The sequence below is a fragment of the Ostrinia furnacalis genome, unplaced genomic scaffold (assembly GCF_004193835.3).
Source record: "Ostrinia furnacalis isolate ACB-3 unplaced genomic scaffold, ASM419383v2 OfSCF3355, whole genome shotgun sequence".
Taxonomy (NCBI): domain Eukaryota; kingdom Metazoa; phylum Arthropoda; class Insecta; order Lepidoptera; family Crambidae; genus Ostrinia; species Ostrinia furnacalis.
In genome coordinates, this window is record NW_021133594.1 from 32,373 (window position 1) to 55,459 (window position 23,087).

Sequence of the window (23,087 nt, forward strand, 5' to 3'; positions counted from 1 at the left end):
GACACATTAAATTAGTTATTCTAAAAGCAAAACAACAGGTTTATGTGGGTAAATACAAAAGGTATTCTCAAATGCTTACCTACCCACATCAATAAAATTATTTATCTATCGGTTTTAGCTACGTCAGTCACCACAGAGCATGTCGGTCACCTTGGCGGCCCATAAACCAGATTTTAGAAATCATAATCAGAACACTAGAGTACTCAGATTATTGCCAAGTCGTACTAGCCAAAGAATACTCATACTCGTACTCGCGGGGTTGTAACAGCTCTAGCAATATCTCTACTACAGAAATGTGCACCAAGTATGAAATTGAAATTCATTATCGCGCGCGACACCGCAACTGTGTCCCCAGTTGGGCGCTCTGGTGCTTTTGCTTTATATCCCTATTCCAATCCCTCCAATCAATTACCAAGTTATCGGGTGGCTCATGCGTAAGCATGGCTGCAAGTTCGAAAATAGGCTTTTCATTGGAAGGCAACCTATGACATTATGCGAAGAAATGCTGATAGCTTGTGATACTAGCAGCTCTGATTTGTGAACCATTACTATGTATATGACGCGTGGCGTGTGTGTGAAACCATTTAACAAGGGGTTCAGCAGAAATATTTTTGTCCTGCAGCATAATGTGGCAGAAAAAACCAGCTATGTTTTTTTAAAATTAAATAATAAAAAAATATTCATGATTCTTATAATCTAATCTAAAAAAAACACTGCCTGAAACGGAACGAAAACATCTGACTTACGTCAACGTCAAAATCTTTGTGACAGTGACGTTTAAAAAACCAAGTTTGTTTCGTCAAAAATACAGAAAGAAAATAAACAGGAACTAAATCGTCGTAATTAATATTAAATACCACTGTTATTACTATTATCTTCAAGTCCTCAATGAGGTCAAACAAATTAACTAAGTTTCTCTCTTAAAATTCACCAATGGCTGCGATACTCGGCGGCGGCCTTAGTGGTTTATCCACGGCATATTATTTGCTCAAAAACAACTTGAAAAGCAACAGCAACCTCAAATTGTTTCTACTCGAAGCGACCGGCTACTGCGGAGGATGGATCAAGTCTATTAAAACCAAAGACTACACATTTGAACTGGGGCCCAGAACCATCCGGCCGCGAGGTATGACCGGCCTGAACACCTTGAACATGATGCAGGACCTGGGGCTGAGCGAGCACATCGTGCCCATCATGCCCAACCACCCTGCAGCCAAGAACAGGATGATCTATGTCAACAACCACCTCCACACTCTCCCTTCTAGTTTCAAAGGTGTGTTCCAGAAAAATCAACCCTTTTCCAAACCTTTGATTTACGCCCTGTTCAATGACATAAAGCAACCTAACAAATTGTTGGAGGATGATTCCATTTACAACTTTGTTGAGAGGAGATTTGGCAAGGAAATTGCAGACTATGCTATATCTCCTATGATTTGCGGAATATGTGCTGGTGATGCCAAAGAAATATCAGTGAAATTTCTTATGAAAACACTATTTGAGTGGGAGCAAGTCCACGGTGGAGTTGTCAAAGGACTGATGAAATCTATGTTCAAATCCAGCACAGACCAAGAATTAGAGCTAAGTGATTTAGCAAAAAAGGCACAGGAAGAGAAGTGGAATGTGTACACAGTAAGAGGGGGCTTGGAGACCTTCCCCAATACTTTGCTCAGGCATCTCAAAGAAAACAATGTTGATGTGAGAATGGATAACAAAATTGATGAAATTGAGTTCATTGACTCCAGCACAGTGAAGCTGATAAACAAAGCTGGAGGTAAAATAATAGCTTCTCACATCTATTCCTCTATCCCAGCATATTCTCTGGCTAAGCTCGTTGAAAAGCAACACCCAGTTTTGGCCAAAGACCTAAACAGCATTCCGTTTGTCACTGTTGGTATTGTCAACCTATATTTTTCCACAAAAGCATCACTCATTGAACCGGCCTTTGGCTTCTTAGTCCCTCCCATTGAGAATTCTCCAATTCTGGGAGTTGTCTTTGACTCCTGCTGTATTCCAGACCAAAATGGCACAGTTCTGACTGTGATGCTGGGAGGCAAGTGGTTTAAAGAGAAGTTTGGAGACAATGTTACTGAGAAAGAGCTACTAGACATTGCACTAAAAGAAATAAAGTCAATTTTACACATCACTGATGTTCCAGCTGCCCAGAATGTTAACATTTTGGACAAATGTATCCCACAGTATGTGATTGGACATTATGAGAGAGTGGACAAGATCCGTCAATATATTAAGGACAACAATCTTCCTATTTCTGTAGTTGGTTGTAGCTATGATGGAGTTGGTATAAATGATGTTATTTATTCAGCTAAGACACAAGTTATTAAAGATTGTACATAGAGATTATATATTTTATCGCAGATCTGGTTATGGTTAATATTATACAGAAGCATTTGATTAAAGTTATTGTGCCATGTCTTCCAATCAAAGTTACAAAGTATTATTGTACCTGCAAATGAAATAATTATGTACAGTCGCAGAATGAAAAGGTTCGTCACCTTAGTGTCGGTTTTCGCTTGCACTAGGTACTGTAAGAGTCAAACCTGCCAACATAACAGTGCAAGAAACAGTGCTGCTAACATTTAAATAAATATGACATTTGCTAACGAATAAGGTTTTGCTTGTTTATTTTTCTATCCCATCAGTGCAATGCAATGATGACATTGACCAATTGACAATGGTTTTTTTAATTTAATAGAAATAATAATGGCAGGTTGAACCAACAAGAAGGTTTTAGTTTATCAATCATAATACTCTTCTTGACAAGATAAATCGTCAAACAACTTTGATCAATAATTTTGAACTTTACTGACGAACAGTTAAAAGTTATTTTCTCTAACTCGAGATTATTCTGTAACATAGTTTCAAAAGGTAATATGTGTTCGCGATTCGTTGAAGGAATCAATTTGAAAACTGACGAACCTTTTCATTCCGTGACTGTACAAGTGAAAAGGAGTCATTGCCATGTTTTAATTGTAAATACATGAGTAATTTTAAATAACTTTTATTACTGTTACATGGGTTTTGTTTATTTTAATTTTGTTTATGTAAGGTGTGATGAAAACTAAACGGGGTTGTGTTTTACCTTTATTTAAAATTTTTGTTTTTTAGGATTGACTGCAAGCAATAGGGTTGAGTATCTGATATTTTAAATACATTTTTATTGTACATTTCTTTGTTTTATTTCTTTTTTTGACAACCAGCAGCATCAATAACATATTATTTATTTTGTTTAATCCTTCTGTATAATGTCTAAGATCCCAGCCAAGTTTTATGCGAAATACAAATTAGGTACTGCCAGTTCCTGACTTACTGTAAAGGTCAATCAAACACGTGAAGTAAGCTGAAAATATATTTAGCTAATATTCAACAGCTGATAAATACTTGTTGCATTGCAATATAAATGTGCAAAAGTTATAATCTGTTAACGTGTTCACTGCGCTGCAGTGAAACTGGCGACTTCATTACAAACTTAACCTAAATTAATACTTAACACTAATAATTAAATAAACTATAATGTATAAAAAAAATAAATTAAACTAACCTCGAATTTTAAGTTTTTTCATGCAACAAGTCCAATTAGGCACATATTTTGTATTGTTCACCCTTAGATTAATCTAAGTGTTCACCCTATATATAGCTGCTATATTTGAAAATTGAGTAGAATAAGAATATATTTTAACAGTGATATAATATGATAAATATGTTCGAGACTAGCTGACTATTTATTTCTGTATAAACTAACTAAATAATAAAAGTAACATGATTATTTGCATTTACGAAAGCTTTCGTATTTGCTGAAAATGCAACAACATTGTTGCTTGCGTAGGTTTGGGATGACTTTATTGCATTATTTTTTTGCCTGCTGGGAAGAGCTTTCCAAATGGTTGATTGTGATTTTAAGGAATTCTAAGGTCCACACCGTTTTTAACCAATTTCAAAAAAGGAGGGTTCTATGTTCGGCCGTATGTATTTTTTTTAATATTGAACAAGCCTAAATTATCTGTTTGTTTTATAATACACTGAATTTTTGAGATGGGACAGTAGTAGCATAAGTGATTGGCCACTATAAGAAACGCCCTCGGGTGCCACTATGGACACTCAAATAAGATTTTATACGCGCTGCGGCTGAATGTGCAGCTTGGCCAAGCACTAAAGAATTTTTGAAACAAAACTTCGATGGAAGCTGGCCTTAACTTGCATCTAAAATTGAGTACTAAAAATAAGTCTACCCTACAGTGCCTAGATCAAGCACAAGAGTAGCGTATAACGTGTGATGGTTAGGCGCGGGCGCGGCTGGTGGCACGGTGTTGCGGTAGGAATACTCCAAGGCTAGGGCCGCGCTGGCCGGGGCTCCTGATTGGGCAGCGGAGTCCGTCTGGACCTCGAGACGAAGCGCCAGCTTGTTGGACTTGCGCCAGAGGATTATGCTGCAATGGAAGTATGAAGATTAAGGTCTGGTAGATTCAATATTAGTGAAATATTCTGCCCTGTGACTAGACCAAATATTTAAGTTCAACCAATCAAAAGCTTCAATTCATTCGTTCCTTTCAGGCAAATGCTGGACAAAGGCTTCCCCCAAGGATTTCCATAACATAAAAGCTTCAATATAGTTCCAAAATAGTGAACTGTCTTATGCATGACATCGACAGTGGGGCGCCACCGTCACCGTTTGCCATGTTGGAAACCATATAGTTGAACGATGGTAGCGCTCCCCTGTCATTGAGTTTGGTGGGACAGTTCAGCGTGGGTTTGCTTGAAATTGAATCGAGTTTTGAACTTCGTTGTACAACACACACGTAACATTATTTGACACTTTAATAACTCCATCTGTATGGTGGATCAGCTGTTGTACATACTGATAGCAGTATCCGTGATAGTAGTTTATTGCTGTCATCCACCAAGATTTTTTCCAAATTAGCATGTTTAAAGAAGTCTGCATCTAGCAGCTTCCTTCAGCCTTTACCAGTTCATCTGTACCCCTATGATGCAATGGTGTGACGTGTCCCATAGTACTCACTCGCTGGTGTCGTGCTGCGAGTCGTCGTCGTACTCGGCGGCGTCGTCGCGTTGTGCGAGCGTCAGCGCCGTCGCCGGCGTCACTACGACGCAGCTGCTGCTGACGTCTGCTGTCCGATAGATGCTGCGGTACGATGTATCCTGACAAGTGAGATACAATACATCAACCAATAAGTAATGTTGACTAGAGAAAAATACAGGTATGTCTACATCACATTGAAGCCGTATTAACCGCCTTTAAAATAATAAAAGCGTAAGTCACATTAGAGCAACGCGAACGCTGCATTACGGAGTTCATGCACTGCAGACTGCGCCATTAAAGTGGAGTGATTGTTAATTTTAAATGTTGATTCTGATAGAAACATCATATTTAAAAACAAAAAAAAGTATTTAAGTATGTTTATATCCGTTGTCTAGTGCCCATAGTACAAGCTTTGCTTAGTTTGGGACTAGAAGCGCAGTGTAAAATGTCTAAGGATATTTATTTATTTTATTTCTGTCAGTTTCAATGCACCACTGAAACATGTCTACCTTCACCAACACGCATTACAAAAAGCAACGATATCGCGATACAATCATGCGTTTGTGTCGCTGCAGTCGCAGTGTATAAAAAGCCTAATGCCCCTATTCACAAACATTACTATGAGGTCTCAGAGTGCGCATGGATGCACAGGGTGACACACGAACCAATCACAGAGCTCTATTCAACACTGTGCGTTCGATTTGCTGCTTCGCTTAAGCAAGCATACGGGCGTAAGACACAACATTACACCAACAAAAGGTGATACAGAAGACGTCCTATCCCGCTTGAGTTCTCCACAAACCTTTTCCAAATTGAGCGACTTTTCCAGCGACTTCTCGATGCTTCTCGGTTCTTCCTTCTCCTCAACCGGCGGCACGTCTGCCGGCTGCAATAACCTCAGCTGCATCTCGTGAGCAGTCGGGTTGGTCAGCTTCAGCAGCAGGGCCGACTTCTCGCCCGGTTTGATGGTCTCGTAGGAGATTATCTTCACTTCGGGCACGTGGTAGCTGGAATGGTGGGAATGTTGAATAAATTGTTCCTATTATGACACCAGATACCTTGCTCAAAGTACTATGCTGCCGTCCTTTATCTGAAAGGCGGCTAAATGACAAAATCTAATTTTGAGTTAGAGCCAAAAAATGTGGAAAATGTAAAATAGTTTCCCTTTGTTTTGATAAAAAAAGCTCAGCCACAGTTTTTGCTCTCGTTCTCATCAAATGGTAATTCTTTGCGATAGAACGCGACGACATGACCGGCAATGACCAGCAGTTAACACTATTGCCGATAGTACCTACTTAGATAAGTAGATCAAATGTCATTTAGCTGCCTATTCGCTTGAGGACGGCTATGGCGAGTGGTAAAAGAGAAATGTGAAATGGTTGATTCTACTATATTCGTTGTTTCAGTCACTAGCCGCAGCGTTTTTCCATTCTATACATAGCCAGAACGCAAGGGTGTGAAACTAATCGAGTATAGTTTGGAAATGCCTTTTTTTTCGCGAAAAGTTCGTGTATAGTTTGTGGTCACAGATTTACAAAGATACATTCCAAAATATACACGAGCAGTTTCCTATGGGTGCGTTCTGGCCATGTATAGAACGGAAAGACGCCTAGCCGCATGCGTATTTCTCCCCACTCAGAAATAGTTGCATAGAAGTTTTACATAAATAACAAAGTAACCGTATTTGTTCGTGACTACTTACTAGGCCAGCAGCTCGATCTTGAACTTGATGGAGCCGGGGTTGTACTCGGGCTTGGTGAGGTTGTGGTCGCAGGCGCGGCAGCGCTGGCTGCGCTTGATGCTCAGCAGCTTGGCCAGCGGGTGCAGGCGGGCTACTAGTGCCGGCTGCCACTCCGGCGCTGCCAGCCGCTGCGGCATGCTCGTTACTGCAATACAACAAGAGATGCAGGTGAATAAGGGTTTTCTAAGACTCACGCCCGTATTCACAAACGATACTTGCATAAGTAGCAAATCGAACGCATAACGTTGAATAGAGTTCTGTAATGAGGGCTATCGTTTTTATACTTAACAGTTGGCACCCCTGGCGATTGACAGGACCTTACTCTACAGTGGCGCCATCTTGATGAGTGCAAATGCGATAGTCCTCCTACCACTTTAGCGCTCACAAGTTGGCGCCACTGTCTTCGCTACTAGCAAGTGACAGGACCTTACTCTACAGTGGCGCTAACTGGTGAGCGCTAAAACGATAGCCCTCATTGGTTCGTGTGTCACCCTGTGCGTTCACGCCCACTGTAAAACCTCATAGTAATGTTTGTGAATACGGGCGTCAGTCGAGCTCGCGCGAGGCGTTAAAAAAGGTCTCCACTACGTTTTACAGAGGGTAAAGGCAAGTTGAAAGCAAGACATGACATGAGAGGATCAATCAGGGTGTTCTAAGGATTGTGAAGCAAGTGACGTAGTCCTGCAAGAGTCAAGACATTACAAAAAAGAGCTCTACCACCATTTACATGACTATCATGTAATGTGAAGTGACGATAGCCAAACGGTGAAGGTGTTGGATTGGCCAACTCGTGATCCATGGAACGCGAATCGATCCCCGCCGCCGCTCGACTATTGTGGTGAACCCACTCGTAACATAAGCATATTTAGCTTACCACAAGACGTTAACGGGATTGTTAAAGCCTGGTCCGTGAGCACGTAGAATACCGTCCAATGACCCCAAGCTACCCATCCTTATCGCTCGCGCGTAATTATATTGCTGTCGCGACTGTGCGACGCGCACCCGCAGTGAGTGTGCGAGCGCGACAGCAACATAATAATGCTCACGGACCAGGCTTTAGTAATTTGTATTTAAAATAAAAAAAGCAGAATGATAGTTGTAGTAAAAAACGCGATACAATGTCCATGTGTTGATTTAATGAGGGCTATCGTTTTTATACTTAACAGTTGGCACCCCTGGCGTTTGACAGGACCTTACTCTACAGTGGCGCCATCTTGATGAGCGCAAATGCGATAGTCCTCCTACCACTTTCGCGCTCACCAGCCGGCGCCACTGTCTTCGCTACTAGCAAGTGACAGAACCTTACTCTACAGTGGCGCCAACTGGTGAGCGCTAAAACGATAGCCCTCATTAACAACATGCTACTCACTCTGCTTCAAGTTGACCTCCTTAGTGTAGACGTCGTCAGGCAGCTCCTCTACCTCCTCGGAGGCCTGGCTGGGCGTGAAGTTGGCGATGGCGGCCGAAGAGCCCGACTCGCTCGACGGCAGACCGGCGATGTTACGCGCCATCGCCCCTGTTAGACCGGTTTTATCCTGGGGACAAACAGACGATCAAAATCATGACTGTTTTATTCTGGAGGTATTGTAAAGCCATGATGTGATCAAAATGAGTTGAATTACCCTGGGGGTCAGGATCAGGGTCAAATCTAGGCTTGGGTTGGTATGGAAATGTTAAAGTAAGACAAATCTCGGCGCGCATTTTAGTCCGGTAAAGTATACTTTATCGACGTCAAAATGCATGGGCGAAATCGAAAAAATGGCGTGATAACCGCTTATCGCGGCGCGCATCCTAGGCCTACTGGGTATATTCAGTGTCAAACAAGCATGGTCAAAATAGGCCAAAACAGGCCTCTTATTGTGGGAACAAATTGTGAGAAAAATAGTAACTGTCTGCAAAACTTGATAAATCTTAAATAGCATATTTCTTTCCATTTGCCACTGCCTGTGACTCGATCATTTTGAGCAGACATTGCCAATGCCAATGCAAGGAATTTGCAACTAAATGTGTCACTTTACCCTACATACTTTAACCTACTTACTTGATAATAACTTACAGTGGAGATTGTGTAATAACTTACAGTTAAAGTGATGTATTTCCCTCTGATAGCAAACTTCTTCCTTTCTCTTTCTAACTTCTCCTGTTTCTCCTGCTGAGCAATGGCCTTGTAATAGTCCAACAACTGGTTGTACCGTGAGAGGAAAGGGTTTGTTCTTTCTGGCCAACCTCCTGATGCTGTAACAATATAATGATAAACTACTTATCAGATCTTAACAGTACTAGAGTTGAAAGATTAAAATTCATAGAAACCACATCAAATGACACCACAACAAACTAAAGCCCGGTCTCCGAGAACGTAGAATTTTGTCCAATGACCCCAAGCTACCCATGCTTATCGCTCGCGCGTAATTGTTGCTGTCGCGCTCGCACACTCACCTCGGGCGCCCGTCGCACAGTCGCGACAGCAAGTTAATTACGCGTGAGCGATAAGGATGGGTAGCTTGGGGTTATTGGACAAAATTCTACGTTCTCGGAGCCCAGATTATAGTAGGTACATTGTACCTACATTGAGAAATTTACTTAAAAATTTAAGTAACTACAGTTTTCTATGTTATTAAATGAATGTGTGAGGTGTCTTTGGTCTAAAAGTTATTAGTTGAACCTTACCAACAGACTGGTCCGGAATGCCAACATCTCTGGAAGTCCACCTACAATTAAAGCAGGACAGGTAGTACATCTTTTTCGGTTGTTTATTTTCTACTTTAGCGTCCCCTCCTGCAGGATCCTGCGCTTGTCTTTGCTGAGCCATTGTAGCTCTTGTAGACAGTGTGTGGAAGCAACTGGGGCAGTCAAAGCAGCTGCTACACCGGTTTTTCTTCAGCCGGGCTTCCGATGAGGGCATGTTTTCGAGGCAGTTGGCACAGTGGTGGGAATCCACCTGGTTTGAATAAAGAAAGGGTATTGAGACAAAAACATTAACATAAAATGGAAAAGAATAGGTTAACACAATGACAAAGTCCTATAGAGTAAACCTTCTGATCTCTGTGGTACAAGAAACTGTATATGTATAAGCTTACAAGCAGTACAGCATCATAAATAGATGTAATAGGGACCATTTTGCCCCAAATCTTTAGTCTGGTGTGATACTGACTGCACAATACTAAAGTGGGTAAGTATTCATTCAAAATCAAACATTATTCCCTGGTTTATCAAAGAAAATGTTACGAGACTGATTTTAACTGACCGATTGAATGAATTTATGGGCAATTCAGTGCAATACAATAGAATAAATGCGGAGGCGGGACTGGGGAGGGGCAACCTACTTTTGAAACCAATTTTCAATTACAATTCCGCAGCCCTATAAACCAAACTCCTGGAATTATATAAAGCAATGTGTTTCATAACAGAAGCGGCATTATTTTAATGAATTTTAAACAGCTTTGAGTCACCTCATGACAAATACAGAATCCGCAACGTATCTTCAAACAATGTCGGCAGAAATATAAGCTTGTTATCGGCTTGAGTTGTCCACAAGAACAGACGTATTTTACATAGTCTGGTTGAGTTAAATAAGCCATTTTTAGGTAGTAAAATAATTGAAATCACTGAAAAATGAGTGAGAAACTACAAATCCAGAAGGCAAAAAATGACAACTAATAATTTGACAGTGATGACATTGACACATGTGTGACAAAAATAAATACGTTCAGAAATCACAGATTTCAGAAGTCCTTTCTTGCTTGAAGCAAGCTGTCATACTCGAAACATTTGTTTTCTAAACTGTCAAATGTCAATAGATGGCATTAGCTTTGGCCTTTGGCATTAGTTTAATAAACTGTCAATAGATGGCATTAGCTGTACTAAAAATAAAAATGTATTTTTCTAATTTCCAGGAATTTTTAAATTACCTATAGTCTTTTTAGTTTAAATACATTTTTTAATTACAGTACGAATAACAATACAAATAAACACAATGAATCATCTCAAATTGGAATTATTGTTTCAACAGATGACCATTTTTTACAGAGAACCTACTTCACAATGAGAAGGAATGTATTAATTTGATTTTGGACCCCCTGGGGGGTCGCGAAGCCTCTGTAGGGGTCGCGAGAGGTTGAAAAACTACTTCAGTAAAAAAAACAATAACGTTATACAGATAGGTTTATCGAAATCTAATTAAGCAAATACATAAATGTTGTATGGATTGAAGTATTCGCTCCCTACAACATCTTTGTAACATTAGAAAATGCATGAAAAAAAAGGCGAACGGCCGCGGCCCCGACCGTTCGCGAATTTTTTTATCATACTAGGGAGGGTCGCGTCATGAAAAAAGTTGAAAAACACTGTTGTAGATTAACTAACCTGAATAATAATAATCCGTAGCTGATCTTTAATTTTCCAGCTTTTAAGCTGAGGTGGAAAAAGCACAAAATATAAATAATAATACTTAATACATTTCATTTATTCAGATTTCAAAGATCCAATTATGTTAGTAACAATGTTCTTACATCTAATGTTAGTAGTAATATTTGACATTATTAATTATTTAGGTAATCTATTTAGGTAAATATGTAAGTGCCTTACAACTTACAATGTTTTATAGGTAAATGGGCCGAATCTAATGAGCAATTTGTCTTACATCTGCTTCATTAAAAACTCACACGTATCCGTGCGCCGGCGTCGCGCGGGTGCTAAACAGCACTTGCCTAACTTGAACATCTAAGAAGGTTCTGTAGAATAAAAAAAAATAATTACCTGTTAGTTCATTTTCTTGATAGATATTTACTATGATGATTATAATGCAATATTTGCATGTAAATGCACCCCGGAAGCCAACGCTTGAAAGTTTTAAAATTCAATGATTCAAGCAATTTTGTGAGTGAAGGCACTTGTAGTATAGAAGTCAATATAAGATTAAATTATATGTATTATCGATGAACGATTAAACCTACCTAAAATGCATTGATCGCCATCGCTGCACGCCGGCAGATCGCGTGTGATCACGTTGGTTTGGCCGAACCTGAAAAAAACTTTTAATTAGGTGTATTGTAAGCATGTCTAAGTAAATGAAATAAAGTGCCAAATAAAGTGTTCAAAGTCAATTATAAGAAAGTTAAGTTAGTTTAAAATTGGTATATTAGTAGCATATTATACTACGAGTATCAAACGTGTCTGCTTTAATTGCTCCGCTAGGTAATCGAACCGGACTCATATTTATAATAATTTATGAGTATTATCACAGAATAATAATAAGTTGGTATTATAAGAGATTATTGTCGGTGTCTATCAAACAAGAACCCTAAAATGTCAATGCGCTCATCCATCAATCTTGTACCCCAGATCCGTCAGGTTTCCGAACGAACATCACGCAGGACCCATCCGTGCTTGGAATGTCAACTCGTGCGCTCAAGGCATGCCAACAGGAACATAGTATGTGCACCAGGCTTTGCTTTCTCGTGGCGTAACTCGTTGCGAAACTAATCATTATGTCATCTGTATTAATTACTTGTGATAATGTTGGTCGTCCATACTCAGAATCGAGATCGTTTAGGGTGCAACAACTATAACCAGTTGTTGTAACTAAGTACCGCCTATTTTTGTAATTAGGTCTTAGGACGTTTTTTACTAAAAGTTAGTTAAATTCTAAATAATGTATTTGCGAAACTAGCGATATCAGTACTACACACATTTTATTTATTTTCCGGAAAAAAAGGGTCCTCTATGGATGGCATTAAACTCGCTTTCCATTTTTAACATAAAATTGTTGTAAATAAAAGGATTAGACCTAAATAGGTACCTAATTAGCAAATTATTGCGAAGTAAGTAAAGGTGGATGGGTCGTGTCAAGGAGGGTTTGACTGAAAAGGTTGGTGAAAGGTAGGTGACTCGACAATGACTAGGTAGTCGACTTGCGAGGATGAGTAAACTCGTTGGGCCACTCCCAGGTGACCTGGGAAAAGGTCAGGAAAAATTATGAATTGATTATTACGAGTAGGCATCTTTATGTGTAACCGCATGAAACAAATGTGAACTTTTTGCGCATCTGGGACTGCTCTGATAAAAACAGATGATACCAGTAAATACATAATAATAAATAAATAAATTCTTTATTGAATAACTTATTGATAGTTTTAACTATTTAATGAAGTAAGTATAGCTATTTAATGAAGTTAATAATTGTGTTGATAAAAATATGTAACTGAACTAAGCAGCCACATATCAGTAAAAACTCAGTAAAACTCATTTATTTCTGTAAGTAGGCTTTAAAAAAGCACTTTTACACGTCCCAGTATTAACCCTACCACTGCCATATATCATAGTGGTTTGTCAGATACAGTTGTGGGTTCGAATCTCACGAGCATATATATATCAGAGCAAAGCTTAAAATAAAAGTAAGTTAAACACGATATTTGAAGCTAGGCAATTGATGTGATAGTCGGGAACATTAAAATGTGAAGTCACATCAGAGTCAATAAATAGTATCTAAAATACCGTAAGTTGCTTTTCTTCTTTTCTTTGAAAAATCTTTTTGGTAGAGCTCTCTGCAGCTCATCGGAACTTTAACGTACCTATAACATTGTTTCACAATTATTTCCTGAAACTTAACAAAAAGTAGTATGGTATCGATACCTCTACTATCGGAATGAAGTCCAGAATGGTGTTGCAAGTAGGGCACTATCAGTACTATACCCAACTGGTTTAGTGCCTTACCGCCAGTTATCTAAGCTTTGACTTACTTTCTTGATAACTGCAACATAGTAAGTGTTGTGGACTTAGCGCTTTTTAATTAAAGTCATGCAATTCGCAATTTGGTTGTGCTGAAAATGGTTTTACAAAATCAACGGCCGATCCTACTTAGTTTAGTTTCATCATCTGTAGTAAAATCAAAATCAAAATTTTCTTTATTTGTTTAGACTAACTAAATTAGTTCTTGCAAATCGTCAAATGCTCTTAAGGAGCCTATACATGTCTCATACTTTTTTTGCCCTACCAGCGCTTCGAGACAAACATTTGGCAAGTGCTGAGAAGAAGCGCCGCAACAAACTCAGTCACCACTGTCTGCCGGTTTAAAAATATTAAAAAAATATAAAAAAAGTAAAAGTAGTTAAAGTAGTTTCAGCAAGTCATATTTATGTTAAGTTATGCCCAAATATTTGAAACGAAATGCGTGACAAGTACTTACAACCAGTTAAAGAAAGCATAATGACATGTTTACACAACGATGACATAAAGGCTGTAGTTTCCAACAATTGCGTAGTTTTCTGCATTTCAAGTTCAAATCAACTTGCACTGTTTCAGTTCATTTGTTAAGGGCAAACCATTCCGATAGGTTCTGACATAAACTGTAGGCAAGTTACTTAATTTACAATGGTAAATAAGTGTTAAATGCTAATGATTTCAAATATAAAAGTGGCGAAAACGACTCCGTTGATGTATGAATTTACATAAATTGAAAATTATGTAAAAATAATAGTTAGTTTCAGGTGTATTTAACCTATTGGAAATTGGTGGTGAAAGCTTTAATATGTACTCGTAGGTAGATTTCTTAAAATATGTTACAGCCTTTGACACAAGAATGTAAGTTTAAGATTCTTAATTTCAGACTTCAAAATTTTAGAAAATGTGGTTAGTACCTACGTAATTATTTACCTATCATCGACGCTAAGATAGAGTGAGGTTGTAGATCAGGATTTAGGAGTTGCAATGAAAAGTGAGAGAATAGTAATGTAAGAGGTAGCTAGGTTACCTAGTGGAATCCGGATATGTCACGTTTGGGTTGTGATTACTACCGAGTGTGATTTTGTACAAAAATAGAAAAACAAACTAGCATTATGCAATTTTACAAGCTATGTGCCGAAAGCCTAGCATTGTATGTAAAATATTTGGTTGCAAGTATCACTTACAATAATGCGTATAACTTGTTCAAAGTTAGCAATAAAACAAAACATTTCCACATACTTAATATTTAATTTTTTCTTAACACCGGCTATTACGTTTCAACATACATGTTTTAAGCATGTATTTTAATGTAGGATTTCCTCACAACAAAATCTGAATTCTGTTCCTGGTGTTTTGCTTGAGGAAAATACCCAGTCTTGAAAAATCTCAATTAACCTTCAGCGAGTTTGAAAGTAAAAGTGGATTTCAGAAGCGTTAGTTTGATTTTTGTTTATCCTTTCCTCGTTAATGAAGGTTATTTACGAGTTCACTTTCGTAGCGGAACACAACACGTCATTCATTTACTTATTTTCGTAATTGTTTATTTACGTTTCAGTGGACACAGGATGTAGGAGTAGGGATATCATGAAGTACCAAATTTTTTTTTCAGTTAGATTTAGGTTGCGACGAGTAAGTAGTGCCGCTTGCTACTCTATCATAGTTTTTTTTAATTATGTCAGACACAGTTTTACTAACGTAAACACTTTAAGGACATGATACAAAGAAGTGCACCAGGAAAAGATTTTAATTGTATTAACCCGCCAAAATAACATCCAATTAAACCGCCCAGACAGGTTGCAGACTGGCCGAATGGAGAAGTTCGCGCTATCAGAGGTCGGCGCGCGTACGAGTATACCTCTATTGAGCAATATGCCGCACACTGACAGGAGGTGCGCAGGCGCGAGCATTTTCCCGCCAAACGCCGCGCGCGCAAAGTCGCGTCAAAAAAAATACAAAAAGTTCCTACTTTGTTCTATAAAAAACTTATTAGAAAAATAAAAAAGTATCTTTTAACCTGTGGTGCAAATCCTGTTAGCTATTTTTGATTAGCGAGCAAGGATGTGTGGTTAGGCCAATGTTCGGTGCAGTGGTGATGCGCTCAGGATGTGGCTGCCTCTCGGGCTCCTGTTGCTGATCGCGGAGGCCCAGGCCTCGTACAACACCAGCATCGATGGCATGCTTGAAGTGGTGAGTCTTAACTATTAAAACAAATGACAAGAGTGCATGGACTTTACCTGCTGGGCTCGTACTTATCACATATCTTGTAAATTGTATTTCCTATAGTAAATAATAGGCTGACAAAGTGGTCCCGAAGTGGTAGTAGAGCAAGCTATATTTAGGACGTCCCTGTAATGTGTCCTGAAAAGGGCTTACATAATAAAATAATTTGAACTGAAATAATTAATTACCTATTACCAGAAGAATTTGATTGAGGACGAGCTTTATAAATTTGATCCAGGCTACCATTTTGTCATACTATCTAGACAGAATCCTATTTCACACAGTAAAACCAGTTGTGCTTTAATAGGTATTTACATAAACACCCATAAAAGGGCAAATAACTTAAGTTACGATTACAGACGCAACTTCAAATCAATAAAACTACTTGTCGTTGGGTAACAACAAAAGTTATCACTATTACGTTAAATGCATTAAAATGGAGACCCCCTTTCTATAAATATTTAGATAACGAGTCAAACTTACACGCAAAGCTACGTGCCATCTCCACCTTGGTTTCTACTCCTACGAAGGCTACACTTTTTTATCTATATTCTAATCAAAAACCTCATTTTATGGTAACAATATTGACTGAAAATCCATAGGGAATTTTACGGTTTTTCATATGGGTTTGGAAAACTGAAAAAGTAGGGAGAATATATTAGGGGAGGCTTTATAAGTTGATGGCACGAGGAAGGGGAACTATCGCGTGGCATTGAAAATCAACTGATACCCGAATATTTCAGCACTGATAATTTAAAGAAATAACATTCACCTGAAAAAATATTACAAACGAGTACCTACAACGATTATGTGTATGTGTATCGTGTCGTGATATATGAAAACATATGAGAAAAAAATATCTAAAAACGACACCGTTTTCAGACATTGATTTGGTATTTCAGGCACTGAAATAGAACATTTCAAAAGATACCATACAAAAGTAATATCAAGGAGTTAATTAATCAATGCCGTACCCTGCGTATCCTGTCAAAACGATAATGTACTTGAAATTGGTGTAGCATATTAAAATTTATTGAATAATAGGCAAATTAAGATGACTCGAAGATAACACCCTGTCTAAACAATCGTGCTTGTACGTTACGGCACCGTGTAAGCTGTCTGTCACCGTCCATCTCCTTGATCAGATAATAATTACTGAATTAGTCTTATTAGTGTCATCACGGATACCGATACTGATTGATCGATGGAAGGCGGAACCATCTGAAGGCTTCTGACAACAGCGGAGAAGTGTAGGGAATTTGTATTAGCCGTATCTACAGTAGCATATCCTCTCACTTGAAATATGAATTAATTACGCTTGCCTAGGAATAATTACACACTTAATTCGGAATATAATTCCCACTTTTCTGTATTGTCCGAGTTCCAAAATGAGTGCCCAGTCCAAGAATACAATACTACTCAATACTAGTCTTTCCAAAATCAAGGAATATTTAGCTACTAAAAGTAAATTTACCTACAGGTATTATGACACTATACTGATGATAGATTCTTAAATCGTTTATAGAGATAATACAGCTTCGTAGTTTTGGAGATCTAAGCGAACCGATTAAATACGGAGCGACTCTATACTTAGGTAATTAATAGAGATTATATACACCTATATAGTTACTATCTATTTACTACTTAAATATTATATTCAGTGTAGAAATGATTTGTATTTAACCTTATGGACGTTAACAGACATCAATCCACCCAAAAATGCAAATGCATTGCAGTGCGGCATTATGCAAAGAGGCCGACCGCATACTTAGGTAGCGCTTTCTTTCCTCGGCGCACGCGCAGGCCGCAGACGCTGCGACGACCTCTGCGGTTGGATGTATAGATGCCGACGTTACAAAGTTGCATGAATATGTTAATGCTTTCTTCGGTAACCTTGATGTGCAGTATAATCACTTAAGAGGTTCAGCCATACCAAAGCGATCACACGCGATCAGCCGTACAAAATCAAAATCAAAATCAAAAATATTTATTCAGTTTAGACCACAAGTGGCACTTATGCGCAAGAGCAACGGCGATCAATGCTTAAGTCTGATCACCATCGTTGCTGATCGCGTTGGTTTGACTGAACCTTTAAGCTTAACACCACGTTAATATTTTGTAAGTTTCTGTCAATAACAAGTTAACAAAACGTCGGAAGGAGACTGAAAAGTTAAGTTAAAATAACATGATCCGATGCAACGTTGTATAAAGTTATTTATTAATTTATTTAATCGTTAAACAACAACATTAATGAGTGCATAAAGTAGGTATATAATCCTCATTCTCGGTTGCCTATTGAAGTGAGTGTGGGTGCTAATTTTGACTTACGTAGAGGTTTAAGCGACAAAATATGTCTGTGGCAGTGTGGCAGGCAGTGTGCACTTCCTGCAATCATAGCAAAGTGGATGTGATTGCTTCCGTAGTCTGGACTAAAGCATTTGTTTTTGTAACTCTACCAAAACAAAATAAGATCGAAATAGTTATTACTTTAGCTAACGAGGCGATTGACCTTTATCTATGAATGTATAATTAAGAGCGTGAATATTCGTAACAACGTTCGGGATCCGCGTGCACCGTCCGGTTCTTGTTTTCAATGAATTTTGCAAGAGTAATGAGTCTTACTTACAACTATTGCTACGCGTAATAACACGCTCATTGCGTCCATAATTCATGACCAATACCAATAATACCTCTTTAGATCTGCTGAAGAATCCATCGACTTTTCGAGGAAATCCATGGAGATATTATATTACCCAAATGAACAAGAAAGAATTCAAATGCGTGACATGCTACCTATGCGTACAAGAAGGCGAAGGGTTTGTATTGTAACAGACATTGCTGAAGATTTTTTTCAAGAATTAAACAGTACCTGTCTGTACTTTTATATTCCCATAATTTCTATTGTAAATCAATGAAAATAATGATATTAAAAAGCTTAAAGTGAGTTTCTTCATCTTGTAGAGACGGTCCGGCCTCAGTTACGGCCACAGTCTAGTCTTGACGTCAATTAATATGAGGCATCCACGCCGATACTTATCGAATTTAAGCATGGAAATTATTATTTTTTTCCTTTATTTTGGTCAGAAGTAAAATCATAAAAAGTCCTTTATGCTTGTCCTAGAAGGTTAACTTTGAAAGCTTTTGAAAGCTCCGCTTCGTTAGCTGAAGGTTTTTAGTTTATTTCCTCGTTTCAGATAAGTATGATCAGAAGAGGAACCGCGTACCTACTCTGGCTTAATAATGATTAAAATAATTATTACTTTTAAGCCTCAGGGTAACGATAGGTCTTGAACTGTCCTTTTACGAGCTTGATACTGTTAATTGGCAATTATAAATATCCGCATGGATTGAATTTAACTAGTAAGTTTGCTAGTAGGTATTTCACGTTCGCTTCCGTGAATACTCTATATTAATATGTAGTAGTAAAAATGTAAAGGAATTTTATTTCATGGTAGGCAGAATAAGTCTGAAGGTTTTAAGCGATTTTCAGGAAAATGAATTATGAGTGGAAAATTAGCTTTGTGTAGTTTGCAGGCTTTAGAGGCAGAAGCAGGCTTATTGAGTTTTATTATTATAGTCTGAACAAGGTTGTAGAAGAAGAAAATTAGGTAAATCAAAGTAGATTCAACACAAAGTCTTCAAAAAGGGATCTTGAACTTAAGCAACTGTTCACGGCGATTAATCTCTGTTGCAGAACCGCTATAAAACCATTTGAGCACCTAGAATCATTGTTTAATTGTGTTGAACCATTACATAACCCACGTGCTCTATGACATGACGACGGTTATGTGCGGCACTGATGGTAGGGTTGCCATCTCTAAAATTCGGCAACCAGGACAAGAAACATGCAAACCCTGGATTTAGTAGCCTAGAACCCGGATATGTCAACAGGTTTTTATTAAACTTAGTCGCATCGCCCGGCATTTGCCTAAGACTTAATTTTTTTATACGGACAACAAATGAGAGCCCGGACCCTCTCTAAACTAGGACAAATCCGGGGAGATCCGGACGGAAGGCAACCCTAGTTGATGGTCGATCCGCATCACGCCCGTCAATCCATCGTAGAGTTTTATTAGCGCTTTATTTTGGCTTGACCCATCGCGCAACTAGTAAGTAAACAAATCGCAATTCACTTTCAGATATCCGATGATTGGAAGTATTTGCGGATTTATGTAATTCCGTGACCTGCTGGCCGGAGTTGAAGACATCTGTCTGGGTACTATCAGTTAAACGACATAAATTCAATCAAACTATTATTGTACGACTATGTATTGTATACTAGCGGCCGCCCGCAACGTCGTACGCGTGGAGTTAGTTATTAGCACATATACCCCCGTTTCCCCCCCTTATGGGGTGGAGTAACCTTAATTTCAAACTCCTCCTATGTTCTTCTGATTAATTTCGTTGCGGGTCCAATGACAGTTTAACTTTCCTCCGGGACAAACCTGTATAATCCGACTGTATCTCCAGGCCACCTAGATACATTCCATAGCAGCTATAATAGACATTTAGGTACATACATTTACCAATTTTGGTGATAAATAGGCATTGAACAAAAACAAAGGGTAATATTTTGGTGTTATACATAGATTTCGAATATAAAAAAAATATAATTTAACTAATTACGACATGACAAAAAAACTGAGGTATGTCTCGTTTCTGTCGGGTCTGGGTTTTTTTTTGTATGGGGCGTGGTGACCGTTTGTTATAGTTTCTGACATTTCGTGATTAAACAGTGAGTGGCGTTTCTCCTTTATAATAATTTTGGGAAGTAAGTAGTTTACCCAATTTGTCTTAGGGCTGATTTTTCAATCGTCGGATAACTTTTAACTGAAGAATAAGTTTGGCACATTGACAGTTTCAGTATGGAAAATATATCAAAATGACAAGTTTATTCTTCAGTTAAAAGTTATCTGACGATTGAAAAATCGGCCCTTAATAAATTAATCTATCAATTAAAATAGACGTTTGAACATTTTTCAGGAAGAAATTCCACTGAAAATCAACTTAGACTTCTCTACTACTCATCATAATTTATTGATCCTGTCAATTTTTCGTCCTACTTACAACACTATCATGAAGTGAAAGATACAACATTAATAATCGATAGTAGTATGATGAGCTACATATTTAATTTTACTTTAAAATAAAATAACAAAAGAATGAAGCATCGAAACTTTTGACCACGATTGCTACGTAGTTTATTTACGTCCGAGAGGTAAAACTGGTTAAGTGTACTCACAAGTCGATTGTACGGTAAAACCAGATTTTTATTCATGCATTCCCGGGGGAAGTTGCATGCCAAATGCGGTTAGTTTCAAAACCGGTGGTATGTAAAGTCGACGGCAAATGTGAAGTAGTAATTGGGGACCTAATTCCATAATTGAAGGTTATTTTACCTTTTAAAGTAAATAAAACGGCGCTTAGCACTGTCGGAATTCGAGAATTATGTTTGTCTTATGTTTGCAATATTTAGCGCGATGGATCTAAAAGCTTTTTTGAAATCTTAACTTTCATAAGTTTTAAGTAAGGGTAGCATATTATCAGGCTTCGTGATAAGTTCTACAAAAGCTGAGACTTCCTTTTTAAGATAATTTTCTTCTTTTCGTGTCGACAACAAACCTACACAGTGTCAGCCCAAAACTCCGCCACAAGAGTGGCGTTGTCACTAGCACTCATCAAATCCTCCTGAGTGCAGTTGCTTGGGCACTCAGGGCACGACATCAGGTGCTTCATCGACTGGGGAACAAATCGCACCTGCACTCCATGTTTAAGCCATCCAAGAATCCCCACCTGACCAGATTGTCCTTACTACGGCCTTTGAGATTATGAACAGCAATCATCACGGTTTGTTTTTATTATCAAACCGTTAAGTTGAATCAGTTCATCTTGACTCGATGTCGTTCAATGAAATTAAACCAGTTATCTCACGATAACGAGTTTTTTTCCTAATGTGACTTTTCGTTTCTACTCTACGTCCGCGAATTCGTCAGCTGACGTATTTTTATGTCATGTCGGTGGACAAGATGTATGTCAACCGTCAAACGACAGTACGATTTCGGCTCGTAAGTTCCACTATGTAATTATTTACTCAAAAGCCTGTCTGATAAATTGTTAATCAACAACAACGTTTAATTAAAACGCATGAAAAAAATCAAATTGATAAACATTTCTAAGTTGTAATTAAAATTGCGTAGAGCTTTTACTCGTATGTGTATTATTAAACGGCTTAACGAGCTTAAGCATTTAATAAAGTATCTTATTTTTTGTATTATGTATACGTATAGTATGTATGTAATATGTTGTTCAAGCGGCATAGAGCTTTGCTATTTGGGCTAGAAGCTAGATAGATAGGTCACTAATGTTCTACCCTGGGGACGATTGAAGCATGTAGAGTTTTGTCGCCTTTTCAATGGACATTACGTTAATGATGTCATGATGGAGATTAAAATTCGTTTAAGTCATTCAAGGACATAGGTTTACCTCATTAACCTTTGTTTGGCATTACCAATATTGGAGTTAAATAAAGGTCTACACTGATTACCAATTATTTGTTTTAGTTCAAGGGCATGGCTACAGTCCCTAAATCTTCGTTTCCTTTGACCTCCGTTAACCATAAACATTTGCTCGACACTAATATTTGTAATGTGATAAGAATCATTTAAGATGTACGCAATTTTCCGTGTTTGAACCATAAAACATTGTCACAGCCTGATGCAATGCAGGAGGCTGTGGTTAGTCAGTTAATAGTCTTATAAACTGGGTGGAAATCTGTTTCGTGACACACAGAGTTAGAGCTTTCAGGAAAAACAGAAGAGAGGGCGTTTTTTAAACATGCAGGACGCCATATTCTTTAAACCTTTCCAATATTCTTTAAATTCTTTCCCAACCTGTCTGGCCAGCGTGGAGAGCGTAGGCCAAAACCTCCATTTGCCTCTGGTACAAGAGAGGGTCGCTCCTATATTGGAGACTAAATGACTTGATGATTATTTTCCTTAAAAATATTTGCATTAGATATTTCTCATTCATTTTTTAATGAGGTGAATGCTCGCATCACAGGTTTTGAAATATGGGTATTTAATGTCCTGCTTCTACAAGGTTGACAAAAGAAAGGACAGTAGACCTTGTGGAAAAACCCACATGAAGCAGGTATTTTCATATATGTCACGTAAACAGAAATACATTTTTACGAACGCGGGACTCAAGGCTATTTTATTTATTGGCCAAGGAGACAAACTTGGTGCAATATTTTGCAGGGTTAATGACATATCATACTGTATACAAAACAGTTCAGAGTAGGTAAAAAAGACACTATAATTTTATGCTATCACAAATTTTAACACTTATTAAATT

At 38.2% G+C, this 23,087-nt stretch overlaps 3 protein-coding genes across 3 annotated transcripts in view; 2 read left to right on the forward strand and 1 right to left on the reverse strand.

The window, feature by feature from the left end:
• Window positions 1-781: 781 nt before the first annotated feature.
• Window positions 782-3,746, forward strand: Ppox (protoporphyrinogen oxidase). Its single transcript, XM_028311584.1, has 2 exons — window positions 782-2,485; window positions 2,957-3,746. The coding sequence occupies exon 1, from the start codon at window positions 934-936 to the stop codon at window positions 2,350-2,352; it is 1,419 nt and encodes a 472-aa protein (XP_028167385.1). The 5' UTR covers window positions 782-933; the 3' UTR covers window positions 2,353-2,485; window positions 2,957-3,746.
• Window positions 2,996-10,445, reverse strand: DCTN4-p62 (dynactin subunit 4). The gene is made up of 8 exons (XM_028311583.1): window positions 10,244-10,445; window positions 9,462-9,732; window positions 8,875-9,029; window positions 8,164-8,329; window positions 6,756-6,939; window positions 5,856-6,060; window positions 5,033-5,172; window positions 2,996-4,442 (listed from the first exon to the last, which is right to left on the reverse strand). The coding sequence occupies exons 1-8, from the start codon at window positions 10,370-10,372 to the stop codon at window positions 4,241-4,243; spliced, it is 1,452 nt and encodes a 483-aa protein (XP_028167384.1). The 5' UTR covers window positions 10,373-10,445; the 3' UTR covers window positions 2,996-4,240.
• A 4,949-nt stretch (window positions 10,446-15,394) lies between these two features.
• LOC114357804 (phospholipase B1, membrane-associated) overlaps window positions 15,395-23,087 on the forward strand; it is a 32,037-nt gene continuing 24,344 nt past the window's right edge. Inside the window, exon 1 of the mRNA XM_028311587.1 lies at window positions 15,395-15,701. Within this exon, the coding sequence (XP_028167388.1) occupies window positions 15,618-15,701 (84 nt within the window). The 5' untranslated portion in view covers window positions 15,395-15,617. The remainder of the gene's footprint in view (window positions 15,702-23,087) is intronic.